Here is a 25,852-nt window from a genome sequence, read left to right as displayed (position 1 = left end):
CCACAGTCCAGTGAATTCCTGAGGTCCCTCAGCAGGTGACAGAGCTTGGGGACAAAGGTTGAACAAACATTCCCAAGGGTGTGTGAGCAGGAAGGTGCCTCTCCTGGGATGCCTGCATGGATAACAGGGCTCCTGGAATGTGTGTGTGTGTCACAGAGCAAAGGGAATTCTGCAAGGATAAGAATATCCACGGCAGTTAAACTGCACTGCTCTGCATCTGGTGGGAGCAAAGGGGAAGGAATGAGACATTGCAGCTCTTCAGCTCTGGAGACTCAAAGACAGCAGGAACCTCCTGGCTGGAGAAAACAGCACCACAGAGTCATCCAGGGGGGAAAAGCCCTCTGAGGCCACAGAGTCCCCCCTGTGCCCCATCCCCACCTCGTCCCCCAGCCCAGAGCTCTGAGTGCCACAGCCAGGCCTTCCCTGGGCACCTCCAGGGGTGGGCACTCCAAACCTCCCCGGGCAGTTCCAATGTTTAACCAACCCTTTCCAGGGAGAAATTCCTCCTGATGTCCAACCTGACCCTCCCCTGGCACAGCTTGAGGCCGTTCCCTCTCCTCCTGTCCCTTGTTCCCTGGCAGCTCCCCCCTCCTGTCAGGGGGTTGCAGAGCCAGAAGGTCCCCCCTGAGCCTCCTTTTCTCCAGGCTGAGCCCCCCCAGCTCCCTCAGCTGCTCCTGCTGCTCCAGCCCCTTCCCTGGACATCACCCCGCGCTCTCAGCAGCTTCCCAGGTGAGGACCAGCCCCTGTCCCAGGCAGGGAACAGCCCGAGCCTGGCATGGGAACGACAAAAGCACCTGTCTCCCCCCAGGTCTGGGGGCTCGAGCACAGCGATTTTAGCCCCGAGGTGGGAGCAGGACCCCTCGGGGGGGACCACAGGGCTCTGGGGGCAGGTCAGGGGGTGCCCCCTCTGCGTGGCACCAGCCCTGGCAGCGCCCTGAGAGCTCCAGACACGGCTCTGAGCCGGGTGCCAAAGGAACAGCCCGACCCTTCCCGGCAGGAGCCAGCAGGTACCAGGCTCGGGGAGAGGGGGGGGGACGGGGACGTGCTGCTCTCCCAGCTGCTGCCTCGCTGCATTTACGCGCTGTTTGCTATTTTTATTCCTTTTTTTTATTATTTTATTTATTCCATAATGACTAATGAGGGGCTGCCCGGGGGGGGTCTTATCCCCCCTCTCCAGCGGGTGTCAGGCGGTCCCCGCAGGAGCACACGCCAGCTGTCAGCCCGTGGAGGAGCGGAGGGAGGGGGCGAACCCCGGGGCAGGTCCCCCCCGTGCCCCCGGGGGTCGGTCGGGGTGGCAGATGCGGGGCCGGGGAACAGGCTGGTGGGCAGAGCTGCCGCGGGTCATTTGCACATCAAAAGCAGCTTCGCCCCCGAGCGCGAGGTGCCGGGGTTTAATTGCTCTTTCAAAGCCAACCCCGGGCTTGGCGCTGCGGAGATTTTAGGTCTGACTCTGCCTCCCCCCTCCCCAGACACTGGTGCGGTGGCACCGGGGCGTTTAAAGAAGATGCAAATCAGCTTTTCTCCGTCTTGAGGCTGATTTGCATCCGCTGATTAAGTCCAACAATTCACACTCCTTCTGTGCGAGGGCGGTTGGCGCTCGGGCAGCTGGAGCTGAGCTCACCCAGAGCGCGGGGACCCCGCTGACGGGGGGGAGATGCCCGAGCTGGGCTGGTTCTCCTGTTCGCCCCTAAAACTTTAGCCAACCGTGCCCCTCAGGTGCCTCCTCAGCCCTGGAGCCCCGGCACGGTCCGATGCCATCCACCTGGGTGTCCCGAGGGCACGGCTTTGCCCCGGGATTATCGGGGCTTGCTGCTCCTTCCTTGGCCGTGTCTCCTCCTGGCAGCGAAGCAGCGCGGTCGCAGCGGGGACCAGCACGTCTGTGCTCCACTTCCCAGCCTTCCTTGTGCCCTCCCAGCCTTCCTTGTGCTCTCCCAGCCTTCCTTGTGCTCTCCCAGCATCCTGACACGGACCAACAGCCCCGAAGGACCCGCTGGTGCCTGGGGCTGAGGATGCTCCCAGCCCGACCTTGGGGAGGGCACAGCTCGTCCTCAGCAGCAGCTTCAGGAGGGGTTTGGTTGGAAAGGGGAGAAGCAGCCCAGGGTCCCCAGGCTGGCTTCCCTGAGCATTCCTAAGAATTCCTTGGGGGTTTGTGCCCTCAGGGACGCTGCCCTTGCTCCTGGAGCTGCCCTTGCTCCTTCTGACGCTGCTCAGCTCTGCCGAGTCTCTGCTCTGCTGCAGCACCTGCAGTTTGTGAGCTCTGCGGGGCAGGGATGTCTCCTGGGAGTTATTCCAGGGATAACTGGCGGCTCGGGGGTCTCCTCCTCCCTGCTGCCTTGACCTGGATTACATGGACCAGTCCTGGAAGGGCTCAGCCGGGCCGGGAGCACCCCCAGCCAGGGCAGGGGATGGCCGGGGATGATCTTCCACACAAGGTGCCTCTCAGCAGGCAGAGCCTTTCCACGTGGTTTTCTGTCTCCTTCCTCCTCAGCAGCTTTTCAAAGGCTCTAAAAATAACCTTCTCTCCCGCCCGGGGCGGTGGGAGCACAGCCAAGGTTTCCCTGGAAAGCTCAGTGGGTGCCAGGTGCCCTTTTGGGGGGCACAGAGCAGCTCGTGGGTGGCTCAATTTTAGTGTTTTCCCCGTTTTTTGCTCCTCAGCCTCCCCCTTTACCCCCCCCCCAACACTGTTTAGATCCGTGTGGTGCAAAGAGGCTCCGGGTTGGTTTGGAGGAAAGAAAACAGGTCCCAGAGTCAAAATATGACCTTGGGGTTTGTTCAGGCCGTTACACTTCACCTCTTCCTTTGGGAATTGTTTTCTCTGGATCTCCTCAGGACGTGGGGGGTGGGTTGGGCACCCCTGGGACTGGGGGAGGAGGGGGGGTCAGGGTGAAAATCAGCCCGACCTGCAGAGCAGGAGGGCGAAGCTGGAGGGTGCAGGGTGGGGGCAAGGCCGGGGGGGGGGGGATTATCCCCCCTCTCCAATCCCTCCGTGTCTGCCAGAGACACGCTTTGCTTTTCCATGCTTGGGTTATCCCAGCTGCAGAGCAGAGATAACAGGGCCTGGGGACAACAGGGCCAGGTGGAGGGACGTCCCCAAAGGGGACCTTGGGGGGCTGTGATAGATGGTTTGTGGCTTGGGGGGGGGCACAACAAAGCACCATCCTGCTTTTTTTGGTATGGAAAACCCCTGGAACGCTGCCAAGCACTCAGGGAAAAAGTGGGGGGGGCGGGGAGGAGGCCAAAAAGAAGTTTTACAAAATTTTTATTTATAAATAAAAACATAAAATTACCAGTAGTTTACATCAGTCACCAGAAATAACATCAAAAAAAAAACTGAACAAAAAAACAAAACAAAACAAAAGAAAAAACCTGCAGAAAAATAATTCTCTGTACAGGCTGAGGCCGGGCAGGAGCCCCCCCCCCCGGGTTGGCTCCCACCTGGAATGACACACCTGGAATGCGGACGGGGCACACACAGCGTTGTGCAAAGGCAGCACGTCGAGGCCTCTGGGCCATCACATCATAGAGCAGGGGCTGGGAGAGGGGGTATGGAGCTGGGAGAGGGGACATGGGGCTGGGAGAGGGGAACACAGGGCTGGGAAGGGGGACATGGGGCTGGGAGAGGGGACACGGGGCTGGGAGAGGGGACACGGGGCTGGGAGAGGGAGGAAACAGGGCTGGGAAGGGGGACATGGGGATGGGAGAGGGGGGATATGGGGCTGGGAGAGGGGGGATACAGGGCTGGGAAGGGGGACATGGAGCTGGGATAGGGGGGACACGGGGCTGGGAAGGGGGACAGGGGGCTGGGAGAGGGGACATGGGGCTGGGAAGGGGGACACGGGGCTGGGAGAGGGGGATATGGGGCTGGGAGAGTGGGACATGGGGCTGGGAGAGGGGGACATGGGGCTGGGGGACAGGGACGGTGCCACCAAGGCCAGCGGGAGCAGGAGCAGGGCGTGGGGAAGGCAGGGAAGGGCTCTGCTCCCCTGGGTTTGGCTCTGGGGTGGGAGAGGGGGGTGCAGAGCCCCCGGTACTCGGGGCCATGGCTTGGGGGATGCACTGAATCCCTTCTGGCCTCGAAGCTGGAGCCATCCCAGCTCCAGAGCATCCCCGGGCAGGGCTGGGGGAAGGCTGGACCCGGCGTGGCCCCGATTTCCAGCCACGGGGATCTGAGGGTGGCTTTTCTCCGGCGGGGCCGTGGATGAGGGTCGGGGGTGGACGCCCAGCCGGGATAAACTGGGGCAATGCACTTGGGGGTGCTCGGGGCCAGGTGCAGAAGGCACAGACTGGTTTCTGTGTGTCGCTTTTCCAGGCTGGGATGGTGTGAGGGGCGCTGGGTTCTGCTGCTCCCGCACAGCTTCGAGCCCTGGGCCCGATCTGTGGCTTCAGGGGGTTGTGCAAGACCTGCCCCAAAACCCCCCTGGGCTGGGGCAGTGGGTGAACAGACACCCTGCAGTAAAAAAAAACATCATTGCACTGGCACAGACGAGGCCTGGCTGGAGATCTCCACCCTGGGAATCTGGATCCAGGCTGGTTCCCTCCCTCCTGGCCGTGCTGAGCCACAGGGGACACGGGAGTCACCTCTGGTGACCTTCAGTGGAGCCTCATTATCCACTTGCTGGTGGCAGGAGGAAATTTTTAAGAGCTGGGGTGGAAAATAAAGTGAAAGTGGGGGTGTTTTTTGGGGGGTTTCTTTTAACCAGCTCCTCTTGGTGGGATCCCGTGGGTGTAAGGACACAGCAGGAGATAAGGCAGCCGGGGGGTCCCGGAGGGGACGGTCGCAGCGAGTGTGGGGGGCTGTGGGGTGAACACAACCCCGATTCCTTGGTCAGACTGTGGCTGGGACACTTCTCCTGGCTCTGAAATCCAGCTGCTGCCTGGCAGCTGGGAAAGGGGGACGCCGAGTCCTCGTCCATCAGAGCAGGGAGTGCTGGGCTGGCCACGGCTCACCCAGGGAGGTGCAGTGGGGCTGCAGGGTGGGCTGTGCCCTTGAGTGAACGGGGATTTCGGGGGGTGTTGGCTGTAACCCAGTGATGGGGTGCAGGTGGGGGTCCTTCCTGAGGCACTGCAGCGGCCCGGGGGTGGGAGCAGTGGCTGTGCCAGTGGCAGGAGGTGGCTCCGTGGTCCCACAGCACCCTGGGGTTGGCACTGACGGAGAAGGGTGAGGAGGTGTGAGAGCAGCGTCGGTGCTTCCTGCAGGGAGCTGGGCGTGTGCTGTGGCTGATTCCCTTCAAAGGCGGTGGGGAGGACCGTGGTGTCCCCGATCCCCGGAGTTTTGGTGTCCCCAATCCCCGGAGCTGTGCCCTGATCCCTCCGAGCCTGGAGCAGAGCACCCCTCGGGCGCTGTGCATGGACGGGAGTTAAATCTGCTGAGTTCCTGTTCCCTGACCACCCCATCGCCGGCTCCTCAGTCCTCCCAGGGGCAGAAGGGGCACTGCCGGGGCGGGGGGAGCTGCTGGCACGTCACCACTGGCACGAGTTGCTTGTTCACCTCTGTAACACGACAGGCAATGGGGAGCACCGGGGCGGGCAGGGAGCGGGGCCGGGAGCCCCCCAGGTAAATACATGGCTCAGCTGGACTGTACAAGGCACGGGCAGTGTGTCCCCCCAAGGGAGGGACACCTGCCCCGAGCTGCAGGGAGGGCAGGGCAGGGCAGGCTCAGATCTCGGTGGCGATGATGTCCTCGTAGGGCACGTCGGTGCCGGGGATCTCCAGCTCGATGGGCTCCTTGCCGTCCTCCCCCGCCGCCAGCTGCTGCAGCATCTTCTCCAGGTTCTGGTTCCTCTTGTACATGTGCAGGTAGCTCTGCTGCAGCTGCTTCTGGTAGTGGATCACCTTCTCCTTCTCCTCCTTCCACGTCTGCCGCTCGTGCTGGAAGCCGGAGGTCATCTGCTCGTTGTTGTCCCGCTCGGCCTCCAGCTCCGCCCGCAGCCTCTCCACCTCTCCCTGCAGGGCTTGGGCTTCCTCCAGCCCGGCACAGGGCCTGGAGCCCTCCCGGGCCTCGCTCAGCTGCTCCCTGAGGACGGCGAGCTCCGTGCGCAGGTCCAGGATCTCCTGCTCCAGCAGGTTCACCTTCTCCCGCAGCAGCTCCGACTCGTTCTTCTTGCGCTGCAGCTCGTTCTCGCACACCTCCAGCTCCATGGCCTTGGTGCGCAGGGACACCTCCAGCTCCTGGGTCTTCATCTCCAGCCCTTCCATCTTCGCCCTCACCTCCTTCAGCTGCGCCTTCAGGCCGAGGATCTCAGTGGTCTTGGTGTTGAGCTCCGTCTGGGACTCCTTCAGCTGCTGCTTCAGCAGGGAGATCTCCCCGGATTTCTGGCACACCTGTGGGCAGGGATGGAGAGCCCGAGTTAGCTGGAGCTCAGCATGTGGAAACCCCAAACTGCAGTTATTTATCTTGATTTAGAATGAATTTAATTATGATTATTAGTTATAATTAATATTTAAAACGATTATTAATAAACGCCGGGATTTTCATCAGTTTAACGCTCTTTGTTCAGCAATACCCAACGAGTGAGTAAATTAAGCTTAAGCAGAGAGTGGAAGGTTTTACTGCTCTCTAACAAATGCCCGAGGCGAGTCCAAGTAGTTCCTATTTCCACGTGGGAAGGCAGCTTTACTGCTCCTCTGGGGGCAGGCAGCTGGAAAACCCTGTGCTGGAGGCTGGAAATGCCAGGTTGTTTTAATGACTGAGTGTTTTTATGCACTGGCTGTTCCCGTGGATGATGGGAAGGGCTGAGGGGTTAAGAGGGGCGGCGAGAGCCTCAATTACAGCTCACAGAACTCCTTGGATTTAACATCCACATCCCACAGCCCTGCACCCCCCGTGGTGCTGCTGGGAGGCAGGAATAGAGGTGGAGAAGGGCTCTATTTATTGCTGCTGCTGGAGCTGCCCCATTCCTCAGTCACACTTTGCTCTGGGCACCCCCAGCCCCGGGTTTGGTGCCCCTGGTGCCACTCACCTCCCACTGCGTCTCCTCCAGCGCTGGGGCGAAGCTGGTCTTCTCCTTCTCATAGGACCTCAGCTTGGTCTCCAGCAGGTTTTGCTCCTTCATGAGTTTCTCCAGCTCCTCCCGGAGCTGCTGCTTCTCCTGCTGCAGCTGGAACACCTGGAGGTGCAGGACCTGCTGCGTGCGCTGCGTCTTCTGCGAGGTTTGCTTGAGTTTGCTGTTGCACTTCTGCTTGAGGCCCTCCAGCTCCTCCTTGCAGCGCCGCTGCTTCTCCTCGTAGGCCTGGCAGGAGCTGATCTCCTTCTCCTCGAAGCTCGACTGAAGCTCCTGCAGCTCCCCCTCCCTCTCCAGCAGCTTCTGCTCCAGCTCCTGGATGGTGGACTCGTCCGTGGAGATGGGCGAGCGGACGCAGGCGCTTTTCTCCGCAGCTCCGTGGTGGTGGTGAGGGGCTTTGCCGGGGTTCAGGATCTTGTTGCCCCCGTCGGAGAAGGACATGGCCTTGAGGCTCATCATGTTGCTGTCCTGGATGATGGCACACTGCAGGATGTTGTGGGCAGAGCCCCCGAAGCGGCTCATGGGGCCCATGGGGGTGACGAGGGGGTCGAGCTGGTAACTGCTGCTGGTGCTGTGGGTGGGGAGGCTGGACATGGAGTTCCTGCCCGAGTCAGACAGACCCCCCGAGCACAGCACGGGCTTCAGCTCCTGCTCCTTGGCTTTCTCCGGGGGGTGCAGGGGTGGGGGGAGGTGCCCCCCGCTCTCGGGGGGGGAGGAGGAGTGCAGGATGGCCCCCGAGCGCGGCAGCACCGGCTTGAAGGCGGTGGGACGGGCAGGAGGCTTGTCCACACCCTGGGGGAGAGCAGAGCCCGTCAGCACAGACCCAAACCATCAGCACAAACCCAAACCATCAGCACAGACCCAAACAATGCCATCTGTCCCCCCCCTCACCCCCTCTGCCCCCAGGGATGAGACCCCCCTGGTGGGACAGCTCCGCTCTCCCTCGAGGGCCAAAAGCTCGGGAAGACGCCGATGGGTGAAAGTGCCTCAGGGTGTGTTTGGGAATTAAAGGGTCTGTGTGCCTTGGATCACATGGCACGATTTTGGATCGTGTTGCTGAGCCCAGTCCCTCAAAGCAGAGGGTGGCACAGTGCCCCCAGCACCTCCCTGCTGCCCCTCTCCTCCCGCTTCCCACCGCAAACCACCTTCTCCAATCTCACAGACCACAACCAGGACAGCCCTGCCCTGGGACCTGCACCCCCTCCGAGGATGGATGGGGTGCAATGGGGCACCCCCCGCTCCCAGGGCCGCCGTTTCCCCCCCACTAACCACTTCCAGCTGGCTGGGGAAGGGCAGCAGCTTCTGCGGCGTGGGCGTCCCGAAGTCGATGCCGCTGCCGCCCGCCTGGCCCAGCTCCCCTCCGGCCAGGGAGGTGTAGTCCCGGTGGGAGCCGTGGGACTTCTGGCTGACCTTGATGTAGAAGAAGTCCTCATTCTTGCTGCTCTTGGAGCCGGACTTGTGGCCGGAGTCCTGGGAGAAGCCGAAGCGGAGCAGCCCGTCCGAGTAGCGGTTGAGCTTCTTGAGGTGGGAGGACTTTCGGAGTCGGTAGTGGGAGGCGCGGCAGTGTTTGCTGTGCAGGCTGTGCCCGGAGATCAGGCTGCTCACGCTGCCCATGCTGGTCCCAGGGGGCAGGGCCCGCCTGAGCTCATAGCAAAGCCGGCGCCGGGTCTGGGGACACACGGACAGCGGGGTCAGGAGCAGCCAAGGGAGCGGGGGGTGATGCTACAAGGTGGGGTTTGGGAGAGAGGGGACGCCCAGGGCAGAGCTCAGCAGGGGCAGCTCCGATCTCGGCTCCCTGTGAGCAGGGACAGGACCCTGGAATGGCTGGAGCTGAGCCAGGGCAGGGTCAGGCTGGATCTCAGGGAAAGGTTCTTCCCCCAGAGGGTGGTTGGGCACTGAACAAGCTCCCCAGGGTTTGGTCACAGCCCCCCCAAACCCGCCAGAGCTCAAGGAGAGTTTGGACAACGCTCTCAGCACATGGTGGGATTGTTGGGGTGTTTGTGCAGAACTGGACTCTGATCCTTGTGGGTCCCTTCCAGCTGAGGATATTCCACAATTCTGCCCTAAGCACACCTGGCAGGCACAGCTGGGCACATGCCAGCGCTGACAGGGTTTGTGCCAAGGGCACCTCTGTGCACATCTCCCCCCGTGTGCCCGGAGTGGGTGCCAATGGAGCAGCTGCCCCTCGGGAGTGTGAAGGGAGAGGGATGTTTGCTGAGGCTGATCCCCCCCACTCCCAGCCCTGTGGGAAGGAGGGTGGCACCCAGGGAAGAGCAAGGCTTTTCCCCAAGCCCGGGGATGGCTCCAGGAGCCTCCCACGAGTTGCCTGAGTCCCCCAGGCCACAATTCCTGAATGGCCAGGGGCATCCTGCCCAGTGCCAGGGGCATCCTGCCCAGTGCCCAGGGGGCTTGCCAGGAGCTGCAGGTTACAGTAGGAGGGCTCTCTACAGGAGTCTCTAAAATGACAAGAGGGGGAAAAGGGGTTTGTAGTGATTTTTAGGTGCCTAAGAGGCATAATTTCAATGAGCACCCTTGGGGCTCCTGCTTTTTGCACATGATGGATCCCATCTCCTGCCAACCAGCCGCAGTCACAACCCTCTCCTGCACCAGCCTGTGCCCCCTGATTCTCCAGTTTTCAGTGCCCCTCTTAACCTGCCTGAAAAGGGAAGCTGTGAGGTTTAATTACACTTAATTACACTTCAGAGGACGAGAGGCCTCGTGTGTGTGCTGAGTGCTGTGAGGAGGGGTCAGAGGGATGGGGGGCTCTGTGCTGGCTCTCTCTGCTGGGGGGATAAAAGATATAGAAAATAAACCCCCAGCTCCTGGTGGCCTTTGTGGCTCTTGGCTCCCAGAGCCAGGGCTCTAATGGAGATCCACCCTCCATCCAGGTAATCAGGGGGAGAAAGGGGGAAAGCACGGAATCCAAATGAGTTAAATGCTGTATGCACAGGATGAGCAGAGAGGAGACATTTCTGCTCCTTTGGAACAGCTCAGAGCTCCCGGTGTCGGCACTGTGTGATCCAGCTCTTCTCCAGAGCTACCCCAGGCCCAGCTCCCATCACCCAAACAGGAATCCTGGGGGTTCACAGTGTCCCCTGGCAGTGGCACAGGGTTGGGTGGTGGAGGGGGTGTTGCCAGGGCGTCCTCATCCTCCAGCTCCAGGCAGTCACTCCTGCGTGTTTCCCACTCTTGGATGTGTCCTGCCTTACCCCTGCTGCAGTGCCAGCCCCTCTGCATCCCAAAAACAGGGCAGAACCACCTTGTGCCCATCCCTCAGCTTCAGCTGCTCCCTTTTCTCTGTGCCCCGAGGCCCCAGACTGACTAAGTGTCAAAGGAAAGTCCTGGAGAGACAGAGGATCCTGCTCTAATCCCTAAATCCATTTTGGGGGGATTAGGAGGAGTAAGAACCGAGGGCTGAGCTGCTGCCGGGATGCTGATGTGTCAGAGGTGATAAATGACTCTGGGCTTCCCTCACTCGTGCAGGGGAAGAGGCAGAGAGGGCGGGGAGGGGCAGGAATCGCCTCAGGGGAGGGGATCATTGGCACAGGAGGCAGCAGAGCTGCCAAGTGCGGTGACAGCAACCCCGGGCAGGGCTCAACCCGTGCCAGGGAGCAGCCCTGGTGTGCTGACACACACCCGGGCACGTATTTTACACCCGGGTGTATTTTCAGGCACCTATGGCAGAGGTGGTGGGAGGGAGGTTTGATCCCTTAAAACAGAGGTTGCAGGCTGTGTGGAGCTGCTGCTCCAGGGATTCCAGGCTCTCTGTCCCCCCAGACAGATGTGCCCTTGGGTTTTTGGGTGCCTGCAGGAGAAGGGAGAAATGCAGGGAGGGAGAGCTGGGACTTTCCAGCCTCTTGGCAGGAGGTGTTTCAATCAATCCCAGCCCTCCCACACACGCCTGAGAGGGTTGGGCCCGTCTTTTTCTTCTCCTTCCCCCTTCCCACTTAAAAATGAACACTTTGAAAGCCGTGGAGGAGTTGGAATTCATGGGCAACGTCGGCAGGAAGGGGAAGGCTCTGGAGGCAGCACAGGCTCCCACTCCAGCTTTTGGGGGACCTCCAAAAGGGGGACCAGACTTGTCCCCCTCCTTGTTCAGCCTCACATTGGCATCTTCCCTGCATCACAGCCAGTGACCTTGTGGCTCTTCAGGGAGCCAGATGAGTCTGCTGAGCCACCCCAAACCCAGCCATTACGTGCACACACGTATGTTTGGCTGTGTGGATGCAAAGGTGTATTTTTAAGGGGTTTGCAAGCCTGGCAACGGGCAGGGTCGGGTCGGGTCGGGCTTTGCTGCGAAGTGTAAAACGAGGTTGGGGGTAAAAAATGAAAAGTAAGTGATACTGAGAGCGCAGGGAATGAAAACAGGGGGTGCCCCAGCCCGGGCACTGCGGTGGCAATGTCACCGTGCCAGCCTGGCTCTGTCCCCAAAGCCAAACGCTGCAGCCCCCCCCGGCTCAGCCCCAGCCCCACCGGGCTCTCGGCGCTAAATGTGATTACCCTGAGCCGCGATTTGCCCCGTCAGTCACCAATTAACGCGGACAGAAAGCCAGAAAAGACACGAGCCTTCCCCTCCCGCTCAGCAAACGAGCCCCGAGCCCCTCCGGGCTCTTTTGTCGGCGCCGCGGTGGGGAGGGGACCGACCCGGACCCCCCGAGCAGTGTCTGCGCTCCGCGGCCCTTCAGGGGCTGTGAACAAAACCCCTGAATCCCAGAACCACACAACAGTCAGGCTGGGAGGGGAGCTCTGCAGGTCACCCGCCCCCCAGGTGAAGTGGGGAGGTGTGGGGGGGTCCCGCGGTGCTCCTGGGGGGGACAGACCCCCCCAACAACCACTCAGGCAGTGTGGGCTAAACCCGCGGGATCGGGGCTGAGCACGTGGATGCTCCCACTGCTGCCTGTGCAGGAAGAAGGGAGGAAAAAATGAATGGCATCTCATCATCCCAGTCATGCCTTCCCTGCACGTGGGAGAGCAGCTCCTTCCCCGTCGCCTCCTTCCTCAATGGGCTGCAGGAATTTAATCTTATCTCCTTCCCAGCACGCTTTCTTCGAGGCTTTTCCCTGTCCCCTGCAGAGTTTTTCGCAGGCAGCAGCTTTCCCTCCACCTTCCCCTCGCAAAAGAGCCTTCGTTTCCTCCCGAGCTTCGCGGTGTCACTTCGCTCCCTGCTGATCCTGTTCTTCCCCCCCCCTCGGAACACGCCAAAGCTTCCTTCTTCCCTGCAATCTCTCGCCCACTCCTTTTCCCCTCTCGAATTATTATTCATCCTTTCTGTGCAGATGCTCCCACACATTTGGGTGTTTGTTGGGAGATGCACAGATAACACAGGGAGCAGCTGCCAGGAGCCCGGCTCCGGGATCAGCCTCTTTCCTCTTTCCCTCGATCGCTGCCAGGTGATGTGCCCCCGTTTCACGCCGCGATTCGGGGCTTTGAGGCACCAGGAATGCGGCCCTGGGGGGGAAATGTGGGCATTTCTGTGGTGAAAAACCCTGCACGTGCCTCGCGGAGCATCCGACCGGTGCTTTGAGTCCAGCCCGGGCTGTGCGAGCATCTGCCCGTCCCCGCTCCAGCTCCTGCCCGCCCTCCCCGTGCCCAGCTGGAGCCGGGCTCTCCAAAACCTGCTCATTTCGGTCTGCAAAGAAATGGCAGCAATAAGGGCTTGGAGAGCGCCGACCTCGCCCCCTCCCCGTAATCGTCCCCCCCCTCCCCGCGCTAATGGGGGGCAATTCAGAGCCTGCCCGGGCAGGCGCCAGCCCGTGGTGCTCAATTGTGGCTCGGGGCCCCACGACAAGGCTCCCATTCACTGCGGCCCATTGTCCCCTGTCCTTCATTGACATTCATCGGGCTCGGTTTGATGGCAGGCGGGCGGTGAATGGAGCACAAAGCCCGCACCATGTGTTCCGCCCCGATCCGCCAGCGGGCGGAGGGGGGACACTCGACGGGAAGAATAAACCGGCCTCAATTACGCGTTACATCCACTCTAATAGCCCGGGAGTCCATCACACTTAATGTTGTTTCAATGAACACCGAGAGAATTCACACCCCCCGCCTGGAGCGCTTGTTAGAGGAGCCGCTCGCTGCCTTTGGCAGGGGGTCGGGTGGGCTTCGTGCCAGCGCGGACCGTGCCGAGGCCCTGCCAGTGCGCCCTGGCAGCTGGTCATCATGCTGCAGGCCCTGCAGGCGAAGGCGCAACCGCTCAATGGGAAAAAAAAGCGAAAAAAAGGCAATTTGCCTCCGTTTGGAAGCCCGTCGGCAGCACCGAGCGCTGCCTCCTTGCACCCGGTTCCTGCAGGAGGGTGGCTCAGGTCAAAGGCATCTGGGTCATCCTTTCTCCTGCTGGAAAAGCCAGGAATCAGCGCTGAACCCAGAGTCAGCTTTGGGAAGGGCTTGGAGGAGCTGCGGGCACTTCCCTTCCATCCAGAGGCCCCGCTCCTGCCCAGGGATGTGCCAACAAGTGGCTTTGCTGGGAGAGCAGGGTGAAATCATCCCTGAGAGGATGTAGGTGGGACTGAGGCGACTGGCCCGAGCTGTGTTTGGGGAAGCCAGTCCTGGAACGAGAGGAATTTCTCAAATTAACAGTGAATCACGTTGGCAGGGCGAGCTCTGAGGGTCTGTTCCTGCTTCCTTACTGCTCCCACCACTCCCCACATGGCCGAGCAGGGAGAGGCTCCTGTCCCTGCCCGGGGGACGATTGCTCAACCCACAGAAAACTGGTGTCAGCAGAGTCCTGTGACTCCCAACACCTGCGTTTCTGCAGAACCTCGTGTTTGCTGCCTGGGCAGCTGTTCTGAGCAAACACTCGGGCTGGAAGAGGGGTGGATTATTATTCCTTCTGTCCCACAGCCTGAGAGGGATGTAGAAGTGAGACAGATGTTGTTGCTGGTGGCTGAAAGGTCACAACCCCAGCCAGCAGCTGTTTATTCCCAGGAGAAGCCGGTGCTTGCCCTGGAAGCCTGTGGGGAGTTACAGCCCGTGGGGAAGTCAAGGCTGGGCTGGGGAGGTGTCACTGCCTGGAGCTGTGCAAGGGCAGGGTCAAGTTGGATATTTGGGAAAGGTTCTTCCCCCAGAGGGTGGTTGGGCACTGAACAGGCTCCCCAGGGTTTGGGCACAGCCCCCCAAACCTGCCAGAGCTCCAGGAGGGTTTGGGGTGTCTGTGCAGGGCCAGGAGCTGGACTCTGACTCTTTTGAGTCCCTTCCAGCTCAGGGCGTTCTGTGATTCCCTGAACTGATCCTCGGGCTCGGAATGTCACCCAGCAGTGTGGTGACGGGGGACACAACATCCCCTGCCCCTCCTGCTCCCACCTGCCCGCCCAGCCAGCGCTCAGAGCTGCAATGGTGTCACTGCCAGGCTGTTTGGGAAGCTGCTGCTCCCTGCCCAGCCCACTGGAGGCTGTCCAGGGTGAGCATCACTTCCTGAGCCGGCCCAGCGTGTCTGTGCACGGAGCAAGGAGGGATTTCTGGAGCTGAAAGGCCTCAGCTCTGCCCAGAGAGCTGCAGTTTGGGTTAAACAGCTCCAGGGGCAAGGAAACCCAAGCGCTGTGAGGAGCTGGGCTTCAGACCTTCCCCCAGCCCCTCCCCTGCTGCTCCTGTCTGACCTCGGACAGGGGCTGTTCCCACGGGCATCGCTGGCACAGCAGCAGCAGGGAACAGTGGGAATATCCCAGGAGCCTGCTCCTCCCTGTTATATCCACCTTGGCTCAGTCTGCAGCTCTTCTTTACTCTCCTGACACCCCACATTTCTGCAGGTCACCCTCAGTCCTACCTGTGGCGTTCCCTGCTCAGCCCAGAGCCCAAGTGCTTTCCCCCTCTGTTTCAGGTTAAATTAACTCCAGGGCCCTCCAGCTCCCAACCTTCACCCACCACATGCCAAACCCTACCTGTGCCACCCAGACCTCCCCAGTTTCATTCCCAGCCCTGCCAGCAGCCTCCTGTCACAGGGATTCTGGAGCTCATCAGTGATTCAACGGCACCCACACAAGTCATATCAGTCATGCTCCGGGGACAAAGGGAACACTTGTATGAGACATAGTTAAATATTCCTGGGGTGGAGAGAGAGATCTTTTCAGCTTAGCTAATTCCTCCCAGCATCTGGCTTTTCCCACTAATGAGCAACTAATACTGCAATTAAAGCCCTGCTAATTGGGAGCTCGCAAATGCCGCTCCCCCCCTGCTTTTTTGTCTTTTTGCAGGTTCGGGGTCTGGCCGGGCACACCTGGGTGGTGACACCATCACCAGGGAACGGCCACCACCTCCTCACTGGTGAATTCACTCCCCTCCCACTCCGGGAACCATCAGATCCACCATCAGATCCATGGGGGAACAGCCACAGCACCCACAGGACCCCTCTGCTGACAGGGGAGGGGTTTTTTTGGGGGGGGGAGAGGCAACACCTCCCAGCAGGTCCCATCCCTGCGAGGCAGCAGGTGCAGGGGGCCGGGTTGGGTTATTTTGGGAGCCGTCTGGGGCTGGCAGGTGGTGCCGGGGTGGGCGACAGCTGAGCTCGGCTTCCACCCGGAGCCGCCGGGCCCCTCCTGGTGCATCCATCTCCCACCCAGCACCACACAATCTGCCAGGGCTGGGCACCCAAAAACCCCTGCCTGCTTGGGGGGGCTTTGGGCAGCTCAAAGGCTCTCTGTGCATCCCCTCCCGGGCCCTGTGATTGCCGCCCGTGCAGCCCCAGCTCCGCGCCCGGTGCTGTCGGGTTTGGTGTTGGGTTTGGTGTCCCCCCCCGTGCCTCCCCCCGGGGTCCAGCTGATGGAAGGGCTTTGTTCTGCACGGCTAAAAATAGCCAGGACTTGGTGTAACTCGAGATGAGCCCTAAATACTTCTCCTCCCAGCTCTGCTGCTTCCACGGGCTCTGCACGTGTCTTCCTCCGTCCCTCTAATCACGGGAGAAACGAGGGGCAGAGAGTGTTTCTCCCAGGTTCTGACAAGATGGGAGCACCAAGGGATCCTTCCACAAGCCACCAACCTCCCCAGGCACCAGGAAACACCTGGGCTAAGGCCTTTTCTGCTGCAAAACCCCCCCAAGAACACGCAGGGGAGAAAAGCATCCTCTCCACGTTCAGGGAAAATTTAGCATCGGTGCCGCAGGCTGCCATGGAGACAGGGCTCTGTTTGCAATCTTCCTGCTTTTTATTGTCTCTCCCCCTCTCCCAGGCCGCTGAAAAGCAGCCAGGAGCAGGGCTGGCATTGCCCCCCATGCTCCTGGTGGCCACACAGCCCAGCCCACCTTCCCTGGCTGCCCAGCTGGGTCCCCTCTCTGCTCCCTCACCTCCCCCAGGTGCCACTTTTGGTACCTCCCTGCTGCCTCTGGGGACCATAAAGCGGGTTTCTCTCAGCCTTGCTGGGTTCAGGGGCACCAGGAGCCCTGCCAGGGTGCCCAGCCCTGCTCTCCCTGGCTCTGGGGATGGCCAGGGAGGTGAGGACGTGAGCAGCCAGGGGCTGGGCTGGGGCATATTCCTGAAATCACAGGCTGGAGGCTGTCTAAGAAACAGGAGGGGAAATAACTGGCCCTGGCAGCAGCTGAAACCCCTCAGTCTCTGTCCTTACCCTTAGGAAAACTGGGAATATCAGAGGAAGAACTTCTCTGGGGTAGGAGCTGAGGATCTTCCAGCACACTAACCTCTGTGTCAAATCTAGGCTTGACTTCACAGAGCTGAGCTCCAAACCTGAGCTGTGATTATTTCTGTGCTGCCCTTCCCTGTTTGTGGTACCAGTTACACTGTGGATTTGTCTAAATTTGAGTATTTTCACCCCCTGCCTGATGCTCAGTGAGGTGGAGGCTGAGAAAAGGCAACTTCTGCAACCTCAGTCCTTGCTGCAAAAGCATCTGCTGCTGCTGTCCCCTCACCCTTCAGCTCCCTCTCTTGCTTCCCAGGCTGTTACCTCCCTATCCCTGCTCTGCTTCAATGCAGCAGCAGCAGAAGGGGGAAAAAAACCCAAAACCAACAAGGCAAATTCAGTTCTCGCTTCCTATTTTCCTCCTCCTCTATTTTTCAGACTTGGCCCGTTGGTGAAAACCACCCCTTTAATGCCTGGCTGCCAAATAGAGCAATTCTCTCAACAGAGAAATGTACATCAAAGTTGCAAGGAATATTCAATTAACCTTTAAAGGAGATCATCCCTAACTGGCTTAGAGAAACATCACTAAATTGTTTAAAAAAGCTAAACACAGGCACTCGGGTTTCGGAGGAGCAGGTCTGTGGAGACAGTCCTGGCTGAAAAAAAAAAAGGGCAATTAAATATCTAAATGCTCTTTCCAACTGGCATCCTGAGCTAGAACCTCTGACAGGGTTATCTTTGCTTAGGCAAGTGGCCAAATCCACGGCTCTGCCTCTAGGAAACGTGGAATAACTGAGAGAACAGCGATGGCAACAGCTCCTGGGATCGCTGGAGGGACGTTTGGGAGGCTTTTGCTTTTCCAGGGAGAGGGCAGAAAGCTCCTCTGCAGCTCTCAGAGCTGAGCCCTGCCAGTGCCCAGTGGGGAGGGATGCTCCATCCTCCACAAGTCAGAGGCTCAGGGGATGAGGCTCTTCTGTAAATCATTAAAAATCCTCTTATCTGGGAGCGTGCACAGGCATTGCTACCCTCTGCTGGAGGGAGCCAGCTTCCTCACAGGCCTTGCGCTGCCACGGGGAGATAAAGGGAGATCTTTGAGCCCAGGGAGAAAACTCCTGGCTGCGAGGAAGAGGAAGGACAGGCTGGGAATGCTGCTGAGAGGAGCCAGCGAGGGGCTGGTGTTTGCTCTGCAGGAGCCCCAGCACAGCTTGTGCGGCCCCTGCCCCTGGATTTGCCTCCCCAAACCCAGGCAGTGGCCACGTCTGAGCACACTCAGCACTTCCCACGAAGGATTTGGGAACTGTTCACCCAGCTGAGCCTTCCTGCTCCTGGTGGGGCTCCTCTCCAAACAACTCCCGTGCAGGAGAGTCTCTGCGAGCCAGATCTTTGTGCATTCCCGGCTATTTTTAACTAATCCCCGATGGAAACCGTCCCCTGAGGTCCTGCCTTGCACCTTCACTGCTGCCCTCCCTGCCCTTGTCCCTCCTCTCTGCATCCTGCCCCTTCCACCTTCACATCTCCTGGGAAAAAAACCACAGCAGCAAACCCAGGGGCAGCTGGCAAACATGGAACACCAAGGAAACGAGGCAGGGGGGTGGATTTTAAGACCTCCCAAGAGAAAGAAATACTTAAAAGCACGCAAGTCAGGGCTTAGAGGGGAAAAAAGCCTCCAAGTTTCCTGTCAGGGTGAAGTGCTGGAGGATTAAAGTCCCACAGCTCAGGATGCAGGGTAAGGATGGCACTCATGGCTGCATTATGGAGCCGTGCTGGGCCATGGTCCTGCCTCTGCCAGCCTGGGCTGCTTTAGGAGCAGTTCTAGCACCAGTTTTAGCACCAGTTTTAGCAGCAGTTTCCCGGAATAGCCGCGGTGCTACTATGTTTTCACACCTGTCCACGCAGCACCTTGTACCACAGGCACTGAGCTCCGTCCGTGGGTGACTGAGTGTCCCCGGGAGGGACCCTGGAGCTCAGCTCTCGCTGCCAGAGCTGGTTTTCAGTGGTCTCAAGGAAGAGCAGGTCGGCGATCCGGGGTTTTGCTGCCTGTTGCGCCCAGAGTGGCCTCTCTGCCCACCCCCTGCGTGCTGCACATGCCTCACCTGAGCCTGCGCTGAGCATGACTGGACCTGCCCACCGCAAAACAGAGGCTCCCAGAGAGGGGGAAAACAGTGATTTAGGGCTGAGGACACACCGGCAGAGCGAGGGAGGCGCGGGATAGGGGAGCAGCAGCTCGCTGGGGCAGCATCCCCATCCCTGCTCCGCGCCCAGCACAGACATCCCCCCCTCCTTCTGCCTAAACCCTGGAGAGGGGAGTGTCTTCCCTGCACACCCTGGGCACGGGAATCCTGCCCTGGAAATCCCTGTGCCCGCCTCGGTGGCTCGCAGAGGAGCTTGGCTTTCCCGGAGCTCTCGTTTTTTCCTTGCCCGAGTCTCGCATCCCTTCGCCTCCCACCCGCTGCCAGCGCCGCCTGCCAGGGAAGAGTGACTAAGGGGCGGGTGGGAGGGAGCGGCTCGAGCCCGATTTAGCAGCCTTGCGGTGCCGAGGGCAGCGGGAGGGCCACGGACACGGCCGGGGGGGCTCCGAGGGAGCCCGGAGCATCCCCGGAGCCGGCGCTCGCATCCCCGAGGGCGCTTCGGCAGCTGCCACGAATTTGCCCCCCCAGGGCTGATCGCGCCGAGGGTTTTGCGCTTCCAGCCCTTTGTCCCGCCGATTAATGGCCCCGGTGATTAATTGCGAGGGCAGGGGCTCTGCAGCCCCCCGGAGAAGCCTGGCAGGGGGTGTAGGGGTGAGCTGGGCACACGAAGGGGGTGCTGTGTGATGGTGTGTGACAGGGCACAGCCAGGCTGGCGTGGGAGGCTGGGACCAGGCGAGGAGCGGCCGGACGGGCTCTGCCCTGGCAGGGATTTCAAAGGGAGGTTAATCAGTGTCTGGAGCGATGGGAGATAATGGAGGCTCACGAGGAGTTTCTTCCCCCGGCTCATATTCCACTTGCCGCAGCCTCCAGTGAGGAAAACAGGCTCTGGGGAGGGAATTTGGACAGCCATGGAAACGCAGGCCTGCCCGGGAAAATGGGTCAGGGGCTGGTCCCTCCGAGCACAGCGAGGCACGCGTGGAAGGAGGTCACAGGCCCCACTTGTGAACCAGAGAGAGAGAAACCCCCTCAGCGCTGCTCTGCCGGGGCAGGAGGTGCCCAGGGAGGGCTTGGCACTGCTGGAAGGAGCTGACACGGGGGCCAGGGGGGTGGTGGCAGGACGGGACAGGGGAAGGTAAATGCAAACTGCCCGGGGGGAAAGGGATGTGCAGCAGGGACGGGGTGGTACCAGGCAGGGGGTGTGTGGGCATACCTGGATGGGAGCTGTCCCACTTGTTTGGGACCCTCCTGCCACACCCCTGGGGACCTGTGCTGTGGCCACAGCCCCCTGAAGCACGAGAAAAAGCGTGGTGGTCTCTGCAGAGCCCAGACAGGTGTCTGGCCTGTTTGGACAGACAGACAGCAGGGCGGACACTCCTCAGCCGGCTGAGCAAGGGCAGGAGCGCCGTGAGCCGAGCCCGGGACCCGTCCCCGCGCTTGGTCCCCGCTGGATTCTCTGGGGTGTGCAGCTCTGGCGCTGAAGGCAGACTGTCAGCGGGGTGAGCAGTGACAGCCCGGAGCTGCCTCCTGCCACAGCCGTGGCAGCTCTCCAGCGCTGCTTTTAAGGGCGAGATTAATCCCCGGCTTTCCCGGAGCCGCGCGGGCACCCCCGGGAGCTGTGCGGGCTCTGCGCGGCACCGACCCCCGCCCACGCCTTCACCTGCCTGCGAAACCAGGGCGCAGCCCCTGCACGGCGAGGGGACATCGCCAGAGCCAGCGCTGCGCACCCCAGAGAAGGCTGAGCCCCCTCCAGCCATCCCTGTCTGTGCCTGGATGATGCCGCATCCAGGCGCAACTGGCATTTCCCACGGAGGTGCCCGATGATGCCCACGCCGGGCACATCCCCTGCGCTGCCTTATCCCCTCCCTTCGCCCCGCGCTGCCCGCACGCCCGCGGGCTCCCGCGGCAAATAATCCCTGCACGGGCACGCAGCCCCTCCGCCGGGATGGCTCCGTGCTGATGACAGCAAACCAAAGGCATCCGCTCCTTTCCTTTCCCTTCCCGGGGAGTTTGGGGACGCTGTAACCCGAGGCAGCCCTCACCACCGAGGTGCTGAACACGCAGAATTTTCTCGCTGCCGTGCGAAAAAGAAGTTTTCCAGACTTCAGAGGGAAAGCGAAAAGCCAGAGCCGAGCCCCGGGGGAGCCGCGGGCGGCTCCGGCCGGGCAGGGGGGGGATGCGAGAGCCGGTGATGGGGGCGAGTCCAGCCGCCCCCCCGACCCTTCGTGCCCGAGCCCCGCGCCCCGTCCCCGGCAGAGGGGCGGTGCGGGACACCCGGGGTGGGGGGTTCACCCCGATGGCGGTGCGAGGAGTCCCCCCCCGCTCAGTTCAGCCCCTCCCGGTCCCCCCCGGTCCTCCCGGACCCCCATCCCTCTTCCCGGAGCTCCCCCGCACGTCCCGCAGCGCTTCGCCGCCGCCTCCTCCCCCGACTTTGTCCCCCTGCCCGGAGCTCCCGGGCACGGCCCCCCCTCCCCCGGTGTCCCCCGCGTGTCCCCCGTGCCCACCTCGGGTGGCCGCCGTGTCCCGGGCGCGGCGCGGGGCTGCGCGGGGCTCCCGGTGCCGGCCCGGCCGCAGCATCCCCGGCTCGGCGGCGGCGGAGGAGGAGCCTGGGATGGAGCCCCGAGCCCCGGGACCGCCCCGGCGCAGCCCCCGCCTTTGTGTGCCGGCCCCCGGCCGCCCCCAGCCCCGCCTCTGCCCCGCTCGGTCCCGCGGGGTGGAAAGGGGGGGGTTTGGCCGCTCGCTCTGCGGGCAAACGCTGAGGGAGAGAGGGGAGAGGTGATGGAGAAGGGGGAATACGGGTGGATTTGGGACTATCCCGGCACTGGGATTGAGTCTGGCGCTTTGGGAAGCTCTTGGGGAATAGAGCCGAGAGCCCAGGGGGAAGCAGCCGGCACCGGGAGCCCGCCCGGCCGGGAAAGGTCCGGGCTGAAGTTCCTGTTTTGCCTGATTCGGAGCGAGGACTTGAAACCGAGCCTCCAATATGCCCAGTTGGGGATGAGCAGCGGGGTGTGACCGGCGCATGCCACAACTAGTCCTCACGGCAAAAATAAGGACACGTTCCCAAGGCCTCTGACCACGGGGAAGGGAGTCGGTGGGGTTGGGAATTGCTGTGGGAATTGCAGACCGGGGGGGGGGGCGGATCGGCCTCCTGAGCCCTCCAGGCCTCACTGAGTGCCGATCAGTGCGAGGGATGCTCGAGGGAAACCCCTGGACATCCCTACTGAATCCCCTCCCTGCAGGGCACGGGCTGGTCCCTCTTCTTGTAGCCCAAGCACTTTGTGCCTGTCCACAGGTAAGGCCCATCCTGCTCGTGCACGAGTGATTTTTCCAGCATCAGGAGGAACCCGAGCAGGTTTCCCCACACGCCGCGACTTTCCCAAGCACGGAGCAGCGCCCGGTGCATCCCTCGGTGCTCCCCGGAACCAGGCTGGCGGTGCGGCCGCGTTCCCACATCCCTTCCCTCCCCGCACATCTGCCCCTGGGGGAGGTCTGTTCGCCTCCCTCCGCCTCACCTGGTCGCTAATCTCTCCCTGCAGGAGGCGGGTTGTGCCGAGCTCGCCCCGGGCGCTGACGCAGCGCTCAGGAATCCGTGGGCAGCTGGAAGCACATCTGGACTTGCCCCGCTGCGTCCCGCTCAGGTGTGCGGGGCTGTGTCCCGCTCAGGTATGCGGCCAGGGGGGATCCCCCCGCTCAGGTTTGCGGCCAGGGGGGATCCCCCCCGCTCCGGCAGCAGCTCCCCTGAGCCCCGAGCCTGCTCCTGCCAGGAAGGAGCGGGGCCGGGAAGGATGGGAGCCCCAGCAGGAGCTGGCACAGCGCAGCCCGTGTCTGGCAGGAGCGTGGCAGCCGCTCCCTCCCCAAAATCATCCTGGGAGCACACGCAAACCCCCTGCGGCAACGCGGGGGTCCAGCAGGACCCCCAGGAACGGGAGGACCGTCACTAAACCAGTCTCTGATGTTCAGCTGATGGGCCCCCACGGGGTCAGGGTGGTGGTCGCCAGCCTTTGGGGCACGGCTCGAGGGGAGCAGCCTGGGATTTGCTTTGGGAGCCCGGCTGGCCCCCCCAAGGACGGGCAGGAGGCACAACCCGAATGCCAGCCCTCGGCTCCCGGTGCCGGGGCGTTTGACACGGAGCAGGGACGGCTCTGCCGGGGTGGAGCCCCGGGAGCAGCGAGGCTTGAGCTCGGCACGAACCGCGAGGGCTTTGATTTATGGAGCTGGCGCTCGGCAGACGGGATCCACCCCCCCTGCTTTTTTTAATATTGTTTCCTGGCAGCTTCGTTGGTTTCTCTTGCTGATTTGAGCAGCGCTCCCACAATCCCGCGGGTGCCTCGTTGCCTTGAAAGCAAGTCAGCTGGAATTTGCTATTTTGGGAGCTGAAAAATTGAAGGGAAGGAGAGGAAGGAGAGAGGGAGAGAGAAAGGGAGAAGGAGAAAGAGGAGAGGGAGGAGATGGGGAGGGAGGAGGAGGAGGAGAGAGAGAGGGAAAGAGAAAGAGAGAGGGAGAAGGAGAAGGAGAAAGAAAGAGAGAGGGAGAGGGAGAAGGAGGAGGAGGAGAAGGAGAAAGCACATTCACGTGAGCACGGAGGAATGGTTGAGCAGGATTCCACTCAAGGGGAAAAGGCACAAAAAAACCCCACAGAAATTATGATTCATTTTGGGCCTCGCAGGAGCCTCGTGTTTCTATGGCTGAGTTGTAACAAAACAAGGCGGCCAAGCCAAGGAGTTTTATTTGTACCAGATGGGCCAGAGGTTGGATCTGCAGCTTTTCAGGAATCCTCTTGACTTTGGGGCAGAGTTTGCAGCCGGGAGCTCAGGAGTTCAACCATCACAGGGGGGCACAGGGTGGCGAGGGGGGCACAGGGTGGCAGGGGGGGCCCTGCTGTGTCCCTTGGCTGTCCCTGCCAGGCTGAAGGGGGGGATATTCCCACCCCCCTGTCCTCGTGCCCGGGTTGAAACTCGTCCTCCCCGGCTCCTCCATCCCGGTGTTCGTGTCACAACTCGCCCCGTCTGCAAACGAGTCTGGCGAGGGGGTGTTGCCTCACCCTCCCCAGTCACCTGGAAGCTTTCCCAGGGCAAGGGAGCCCCGGAGAGGAACAGCAAAGAACCCTGGTGGAGATCTGGTTGTTGTGTGTATCCTGGGGTGCTCAGGCAGATCCTCACCTGAATCCTGGTGGTGCTTCCAGCTTGAATCCCCCCAGAGCTGGGGGCTGGGCTGCCCCTGCAAACACTGCCCTGTCTCCCACCTTCACCAGCAGGGATTCAAAATCCCTCCAGCAAAATCCAACTGAAAAAAACCACCCCAATTTACAACAATCCACTTTTTTTTTGCACTTTGGCTGCAAACAGGGGCTGAAGCACCAGTGACTCGTTTCCCCCGGAGGAGGTTTGGGCAGAGGAACCTTCACCCACCTCACTCACCACGTCTGGCACCTCGGGCTGCTGCTGGGCACGGGCACAGGTAGTGGGGCAGTGACTCAGTCCCTCATCCCTTCCACTTCAGTCTTCCTTAATCACTGAGCATAGTCATTCTGGACACAGCCCTAAGTGGATTTGCATGGATAGATTGAAAAAAAAAAGCCCCTTCTCCCTTATATTTTAGGATAAAGAATAAGCAGAAATGACAAAAACGGGATTTTTTTTTCTTTTTTTTACTACTACCAGATTATTTACAAATCCATTGAAATTGGATAGAAGTTAGTTCACACTAATTTACTGCTCTGGGAGGGGAATTACAAGATAATAAGATCAGTGATAAAAGCAAGAAGTAGGTGTATTTAATGACTTTTTCCCCTACAGAGCCATGAAGAGATATTGGAAGAGCGAGGCAAGGCTGGGAGGAGGAAATGAAGCCACGAAGGGGGTTGCCTGGGGATCTGGAGCTGGAATACAGAGGAGCAGGAGGAGTGTTTGGTGTTGGACCCTTTCTGCTGGGCAGGTGGATTCCAAAGGAATCCAGGACGGGAACCTGCCCGGGCACAGCCGTGTTGGAGCCGCAGGGCCTCGTGTGCTCCCCGGGGGGATTGCAGGGTTCAGAGCAGCCACAAGCACTGGCAGGGCCCTGGAACAGCCTGCCCCGTCCCTGGGAGTGTCCAAGGCCAGGCTGGACAGGGCTTGGAGCAACCTGGGCTAGTGGAAGGTGTCCCTGCCCACGGGGTGCGACTGGATGGGCTCTGAGGTCCCTTCTGACCCAAAGCATTCCATGATTCCCTGAGCTGGGAGACAGCGAGAGAGGAGCTCCTGTGTGTGTGTGGCCCAGGAGGATCCTGGCTGGTGCTGCTGGGGGCTGTTTGTGTGTCATATGGGCTTTGATGCATATTAATGACCCGGCTCAGCCCCGCTGGGGCCAAGCCACCAGCTGATATCCCTGAGATTGTCCCCATTGTGCTGCACAAAGCCAGTCCCAGCCAGGGCTGGGGCTTAATTCTTGTTTTGGTCGAGGCCGAGGGGAGAATCCACTCAGATAATCCTCTCCAACTGTGTCCTCCTCCCTGACAGGGTTTAAGGGCCAGGAGAAGGGATGTGGCCTCGACACGACCCTTGCCAGCTCCTCTGTGCTCCCTGCACACTGTGTAGGGTAAAATCCAAAATACAACAGCCAGAGAATGGTTTGGGTCAGAAGGGACCTTAAAGATCATCTCATTCCACCTTCCACTCTCCCAGGTTGCTCAGAACCCTGTCCAACCCAGCCTTGGACACTTCCCAGGGATGGGGAAGCCACAGCTTGAAAAGTAAACTCCATGTGGCATTACCAGCTCAGCAGCAGAGTGTCACTTGGCGAGTTCAAGGCCAGACTTTGCTCCCAGCTCCCTTTCCTGGGGCCTTGAGAAGCAACCAGCGGGTTTGGTTTCGATCCCAGCCAGTTTGGCAGCAAAAAAAAAACCCCAAAAAACTCAAAAAGGTCATGAGAAAATCATATCCCAGCCCAGCTTATAAAGGCAGATTGATATTTCCTCTTCCACTTGTGGGATTTGTGTGTTCCTTTCCCATTAAAACTGATGATAAGAGCACGTCTCAGCTCCTCATGAGCTCTTGGGCCTCTTCCTTTGATTGATGCCAAAACAGGGACAACCCCAAACCACGTCCCCAGAGCCCCAGGTTTGGTCCAGAGTTAACCAAAGCATCTTCCTGAGCCCGTGGAGCTGGAGCAGGGATGAGTTTCCTGTG

At 60.7% G+C, this 25,852-nt stretch overlaps 1 protein-coding gene across 1 annotated transcript; it reads right to left on the bottom strand.

Annotated features, from left to right (window-relative positions):
• Positions 1-3,983: 3,983 nt before the first annotated feature.
• On the bottom strand, positions 3,984-21,263 carry LOC113962746 (leucine zipper putative tumor suppressor 1-like). Its single transcript, XM_027673491.1, has 4 exons — positions 21,194-21,263; positions 8,272-8,670; positions 6,961-7,794; positions 3,984-6,322 (listed from the first exon to the last, which is right to left on the bottom strand). The coding sequence occupies exons 2-4, from the start codon at positions 8,614-8,616 to the stop codon at positions 5,657-5,659; spliced, it is 1,845 nt and encodes a 614-aa protein (XP_027529292.1). The 5' UTR covers positions 8,617-8,670; positions 21,194-21,263; the 3' UTR covers positions 3,984-5,656.
• Between the last annotated feature and the right edge of the window lie 4,589 nt (positions 21,264-25,852).

This window comes from Neopelma chrysocephalum, unplaced genomic scaffold (genome assembly GCF_003984885.1).
Source record: "Neopelma chrysocephalum unplaced genomic scaffold, ASM398488v2 Primary Assembly neopelma1_184904, whole genome shotgun sequence".
Lineage (NCBI taxonomy): Eukaryota > Metazoa > Chordata > Aves > Passeriformes > Pipridae > Neopelma > Neopelma chrysocephalum.
Note: the sequence above shows the minus strand (reverse complement) of the source record. Positions and strands in the feature narration are given on the sequence as shown.